At 45.4% G+C, this 7,005-nt stretch overlaps 1 protein-coding gene across 1 annotated transcript; it reads left to right on the forward strand.

Moving 5' to 3' along the window:
- The first annotated feature begins 1,955 nt into the window (after positions 1-1,955).
- LOC138881007 (uncharacterized) lies at positions 1,956-2,762 on the forward strand. The gene has a single exon (XM_070161194.1). It carries the CDS (start codon positions 1,956-1,958, stop codon positions 2,760-2,762), a length of 807 nt encoding a protein of 268 aa, XP_070017295.1.
- The last annotated feature ends 4,243 nt before the right edge of the window (positions 2,763-7,005 follow it).

The raw sequence follows: 7,005 nt of genomic DNA on the forward strand, positions 1-7,005 counted from the left end.
ATCCAAGGCTACTAAATTGGTGGGAAGACCTACACTCCAGTGATCAGACGCTCGTCCACAAATACTTAGGGGATCTGCCTTCTCTTCTAGAAATCCAGCCTGACAACAAAATCATAGAGGCTGCGACATTGTTCTGGGATAGTGACAGGTCCGTGTTCCGCTTCGGGGACCTTGAAATGACTCTTTTGCTCAAAGAAATAGGAGGTTTAGCTGGTATCCCTTGAGAGACTCCGGGTTTGCTTATACCATAGAATCGTAAGGGTAGGGGTTTCCTTAAGATGATGGGACTGAAGAAGAACCGAGACTTGACCTGTTTGAATGACTCGTACATCCCATTCGACTATCTGTACGAGAGATATGGCCATAGCAAGCCATACCGCACTTACTCAGACGAATTTGCCCTCACCTCACTGGGACATATTCATATAAGGGTCTTCATATTCATGTTTTGCTTCCTGGGGATGATAGTGTTCCCTATGAAGAAGGCTAGGATCCACACCAGACTGGCCATGGTAACTAAGACTCTGATGGAAGGAATTGGCGGGCAGCCTTTCAGTATAGTGCCCATGATTGTTGCTGAGATATACCGAGCCCTGGACAACTGTCAGGGAAAGGCCATTCATTTTGAGGGATGCAATTTATTACTTCAGCTCTGGCTCATGGAGCACCTCCAGAAAGGAGAATACCGGCAGGAGATCCTACGCAGAGACTGGGATGATCACATTGCCTTCCACCAGCCAAGGCGTATGAATTATATGCCCAATATGTTCGCTCGGCCAGAGGACGCCGGAGGATGGGTGGAATTATTTGAGAATCTGAAAGAAGACCAGGTACAGTGGATGGTTGAGTGGTTCCCTACGGAAGAATTCATTGTTCTATCCCGAGATGCACCATTTCTCATACTCATTGGTCTAAGAGGAACTTATCCTTACGTTCCCCTCTGGGCCATGAGGCAGGCAGGAAGAAAGCAAATCATACCAAGGGTCGACAAAGTGAGTCACTTTAGGGCTGATTTCCAGGACAATGATAGCCCTCACATATGCCAAGCTCAGTACATGTGGCATTGCAAGCTCGTTTTGGGGAAATAAACTATTGAGCCAGACAGGTATCACGACGGTTGTGTGCCGTACTATTCGGGTTGGTTGGAAGATAATCGCAATGGTATGGGTCAGCCCGGGTTAGTTCACGGACATAGAATCATCGACGAGAAAGCTGAAGCACGGGTTAAGTACAATCAGCTGCGCAAGAGAATTCGAGAGTGTGAAAGTGAGCATCGGGAAATATAGTAAGCCCATCAGAAATTGATCGAGGAATGGAAGGATATGGCTGTTAGCGCCAAAAAGCGACTAGGGTACTTGGAGCGGGGTCTAGTGGAGCTAGAAGGAAAGTTCCTCAAGAGGATTGAAGATTGTCGAAATGCTGAAGGGAATGCAGGTGGACATTTGGCCCAAGCATATCTGCTGCTAGGACTGCGCGAGCTGGTGAAGCTGTTCGAGGGAGACAAAGACGCCGAATCTGGGGAAGGACCTTCTGGGACCAAGTAGTTAGGAGTCTTTTATTTTGCTTTAATGATGTAATAAGGCCAATGGCCACTAATGACATTTTACTTTCCGTTATTTAGTGTCGTTTGGATTCGTCTTATTTTTATCAATAAAATGAGGCATTTAGCATTATAAGTTCTCCAAATTAATTTGTCGTTAAGCCTACCTCGGGCACAACGAGGCACCCAAATTAGGACGCAATTTATATTCTTGCACAATGTGTTTAAATATTGCAACATTTTCTTCTCATAATCCGCACTAACTTGTTACCTTTTTTGTTTTTCTTTATTTTTTTTATTCCCCTCCCCAAAGGTTAGTTCGTGCATTCTGGCACCATCATCATACAATACGAGATCCAAGGGCCCTCCACCTCCTCCTCCTCTGAGTCCTATCCGGAACAAGAAAAAAGGCAGGATGGGAGATTCAAGTGCCAGAAAGGAAATCGAAAGAATTGAGATTCCTCAGGGTACCCCGGTTGCTAAGGAAACTACTGCCCAACTTGAGCAAAAACTGTTGAAGTTCCAAGAAGAACTGGATCAAGTTCGGAACTTGGAAAATTTATCATTCACTCTCACCGCTCCTGATGTCACCTTTCCAAATACTCAAAATCCCGCACCCCAACAGAACAACCCACAACCACAAAAAAAAACCACTCATGCTCAACACTGCAACACATGCCACACTCCAAACAACACTCCACTACTCATTCCTGAACCACTGAACACCACAAACGACCACCTCCACAACACTCCCATCTACGTAGATATTGTACCCCACTACACCCAACCAATCTCAAGTGCACCTGAGTCTGATGACAAGGACTCTCTCATCAGAAACTTAGCAGCAGAACTCAAGAAGTTGACCAGCCGAGTCCAGGACATGGAAGGAAGCAAAGATATAGAGGGGCTGAATTATGAGGACCTTTGCATTCATCTAGACGTTGAACTTCCGGAGGGGTGCAAACCTCCCAAGTTCGAAATGTTTGATGGCACAGGAGATACCAGAGTCCACTTGAGGACGTATTGTGATAAGCTAGTTAGAGTCGGAAGGGATGAGAAAATCCGTATGAAACTCTTCATGAGAAGTCTGAAGGGGGATGCTTTATCCTGGTACATCAGTCAGGACCCCAAGAGATGGACAAACTGGGTAGTTATGGCATCAGATTTCATGGATAGGTTCCGATGCAATACAGAGAACGCATCGGATGTATTCTACATCTAGAATTTGAAAAAGAAGCCTACCGAGACATTCCGCGAGTATGCTACTCGTTGGAGAGTAGAGGCTGCTAAGGTCAGACCGGCTTTAGAAGAGGAACAGATGAACAGATTCTTCGTCCGGGCTCAGGATCCACAATATTATGAGAGGTTGATGCTGATCGAAGGCCAGAAATTCTCCGATATCATCAAACTGGGAGAAAGAATTGAGGAAGGCATTAAGAATGGTATAGTTACAAATCTTGAAGCACTGCAGGCCACTAACAACGCTTTACAGTCTGGTGGCATATCCAAGAATAAAGACGTGAGTGCCATGATGGTCGCACAGGGAGCCAAATCACTACCAAAATACCACACTTACCCGTCACCTCCACTTACATATCAGCCTATCCCGAATTACCAAGCACCCGCACCCTCTTACCAAAATCCACCACCCGTTTACCAATCATCCCCACCTCCCACATATCAACCCACTTCATCCAGATAATCTCAACCTACACCTGTTTACCAAGCTTATAATGCCCAACCCTCTCACTACCAATCACCTCCCACTCGCCAAAATTTCCCTAGACCCAGGCCAAATTTTGACCGCAGACCTCCCAGACAATATACAGCCATCGCTGAGCCAATTGACTAGTTGTATTATAAACTTAAAGCTTCTAGTTACGTCTCCCCAATCCCTGCCATAACTCCAGAAAATCCTTCCCAGTGGGTCAACCCTAGTAAGACCTATGCGTACCACTCCGGCATGAAGGGACATACCATTGACGAGTGCCGCTCGTTGAAAGGCAAGATTCAAACTCTGATCGACAATAAGGTTATCATAGCAAAGGAGCCTACTCCTAATGTCCGCAACAACCCTCTGTCTGATCACAAAGTTGGAGACATTCACATGATCGAGATCGAAGATGACTGGGACCCCAAGGGGTCGATAAGATTAATTGCTGAGGGTGATGAGCCAAAGAAACCGGCGGTCACGCTTAACCCAATCATTGTGCAGAATCAGCCCTCCAAGTGTGATGAAGTAAACATGTCTATACCTCTCGAATTTGAAGCACCTTCTTCTGCAAAGGCGCCTGGACCAATTGAAGTTGAGTTTGGAGTCCTGGAGGCACCTACACCTTTTGAAATTGTTGTGTTACCACCAAGGGTACCTATTCCTATAGCACTATCAAACATAACACTGTTCCACTCAAATGTCATACCATGGGATTACATAGCTGAGGCGAGGAGGAAAGGGAAGACCAAGACGGGAGAAGCAATTGTTGCGCAGGGTATGACCAGAACATGCAGGATTTACACTCCAGAGCACCTAGCTGAGTCCAGTAAGCAAGCCTCTGGACGGACTATTGAAACTGGGCCCGATGATCTTTGGAGAAAAATACAAGCTAAGGAGTATTGAGTCGTCGAGCAGTTGAACAAAACACCAGCACAGATCTCCATCCTAGCTCTTCTGCAGAGCTATGATGCACACAAAAATGCCTTGATGAAGATATTGAGCGAAGCTTATGTGCCCAGCAATATAACTGGGGGAGAAATGGCAAATATGGTGGGGCAGGTATTGGAAAGCCACAAGATCACCTTCCACGAAGACGAGCTGCCGCCGGAAGAACTGAGTCACAACATGGCCCTGCACATCACCGTGCAGTGGGAGGATTACTTCATCACTAGAGTCTTGATTGATGGAGGCTCCAACCTCAACATCTGTCCGTTGATAACTCTCAGAACATTGGGAAAGAGCCTGCACGAGATCAAAGATGGAGCTATCAATGTCAAAGCCTTTGATGGGTCCCAAAGGTCTACTATTGGGGAGATTAGTCTATGCCTGCAAATGGGACCAACTTGGTTTGACGTTGACTTTCAAGTGATAGATGTCCCAGCATCCTACAACTTGCTGTTGGGGCGACCATGGATCCACGCCGCTGGAGCTGTAGCATCAACCCTGCATCACGCAGTGAAGTTCGAATGGAATCACCAAGAGGTGATTATTCATGGCGGTGGTAGCAACCCCATATACAGTCGCCAGACCATCCCAATGGTTGGGGGCAGAAGGAAAATACGGAGAAACATACCACCACATTGAAAGGGTCAACACTGTGGACAAAGATAGGTGGTGGGATAACAAGATTGAAAGTATCCTGAATTGGTATGGGTATGAACCTGGAAAGGGACTCGGCAAAAACCTCCAGGGAATCACCAAACCCATCAAGCTGAGGAAACATGGTACCACATTTGGTTTGGGATATGAATACACTAGGGAGGAGTTCAATCACTGGTTGCCACCATAGCGCGTTCCTTACTATCCACTGGAGCATCCGATACCTTACCTGGAACAGACTTTCCAGCCGGAAGACATCATATATGGATCAGTGGAAGATGAAGTATTAGCAGCCATGAAGAATCTGTTCCTGGAGGATGATGATATGGATTGTTGTGTTGTTTTCGAAGAGGAAGGGGAGGAAGGCCCTTCTATACAAGCTATGAACCGAGGAGAGCGCCTCAACAATTGGTCAATCAGAACCACCAGGGCCCGGAAAGTTTCGGGGTAGCAAGTCTAAACAAAAGCGCCATGCATCACATTTTTACTTTTTACTAGCTGATTTTATTTCTACATTGTCTTTAATTTTGAAAATAGCTCTGATATTCAAAACAATTACGAATTCAATCGAAGCATTTCAATTTATCATATCTCGCTCTTATTTTTTTCTATCATTCACTTTATTTTACACAGCATTACTATTACTTGCCTTGATGATGAACCAACGATTGTGACTTGCAACGAGACAACGTAACAAGAGGATATGGATTCAAAAGAGGGTGATATACCAGAAGAGGTCGTCAGAGAGGTTGAGAATTTTGAGAATAAGCCTAAGTCTAACTTGGACGAAACTGAGGTCGTTAATCTGGGAGATACAGAGAATGTCAAAGAAACGCGCATCAGTGTTCACTTGTCACCATCAGAAAAGAAAGAGTACACAGAGTTCCTAAAGGAGTATGAGGACCTATTCGCCTGGTCGTATGATGATATGACTGGTCTCAGCACATCCATTGTAGCTCACAAACTGCCAACGGATCCAACATGTCCGCCGGCAAAGCAGAAGCTCAGGAAATTCAAACCCGACATGAGTTTGAAAATCAAAGAAGAGGTTACCAAGCAAGTCAAAGCCAAGGTTCTCAGGGTAGTAGAGTATCCGACGTGGTTAGCCAACATAATGCCAGTGCCAAAAAAGGATGGAAAAGTTAGACTCTATGTCAACTACCGGGATCTTAATCGGGCCAGTCCCAAAGACGACTTCCCCTTGCCGAACATACACATTCTAATTGACAACTGCGCCAAGCATGAGTTGCAGTCTTTCGTTGATTGTTTCGCTGGGTATCATCAGATATGGATGGATGAGGAAGATTCAGAGAAAATGGCTTTCATCACGCCATGGGGAATGTACTGTTACAAAATGATGTCGTTCGGTTTGAAGAATGCTGGTGCCACCTATATGAGAGGCATGACTACCATCTTTCATGACATGATACACAAGGAGATCGAGGTATATGTGGATGAAATCATCATCAAATCCAAGAAAGCTAGGGATCACATGGAAGACTTAAGAAAGTTCTTCAACAGACTGAGGAGGTACAATCTGAAACTGAATCTCGCCAAGTGTGCATTCGGGGTTCCTGCTGGTAAATTTTTGGGTTTCATCGTGAGTCGTCGAGGAATAGAATTGGATCTATCAAAGGTCAAAGCTATCCAAGAATTGCCACCGCCAAAGAACAAGAAGGATGTGATAAGTTTCCTGGGGAGACTCAACTATATTAGCCAGTTCATAGCTCAGTCCACGGTCATTTGTGAACCTATCTTCAAAATGTTGAAAAAGGACGCTGCTACCAAATGGACTGATGATTGTCAGAAAGTTTTTGACAGAATTAAGAAATACCTGTCAATGCCACCGGTCTTGGTTCTGCCTGAGCCAAGAAGACCCTTATTTCTTTACCTTACAGTATTGGATGGAGCATTCGGTTGTGTTCTGGGACAACATGATGAAACAGGGAGAAAGGAGCAAGCCATCTACTATCTCAGTAAGAAGTTCACACTGTACGAGGCCCGGTATTCTCTTTTAGAACGCACTTGTTGTGCTCTGACTTGGGTCGCACAGAAGTTGAGGCATTACTTCTGTGCTTACACTACTTATCTCATATCCAGAATGGACCCTCTGAAGTATATCTTCCAGAAGCACATGCCCACTGGCAAGCTC

This window comes from Nicotiana sylvestris, chromosome 11 (genome assembly GCF_000393655.2).
Source record: "Nicotiana sylvestris chromosome 11, ASM39365v2, whole genome shotgun sequence".
Taxonomy (NCBI): domain Eukaryota; kingdom Viridiplantae; phylum Streptophyta; class Magnoliopsida; order Solanales; family Solanaceae; genus Nicotiana; species Nicotiana sylvestris.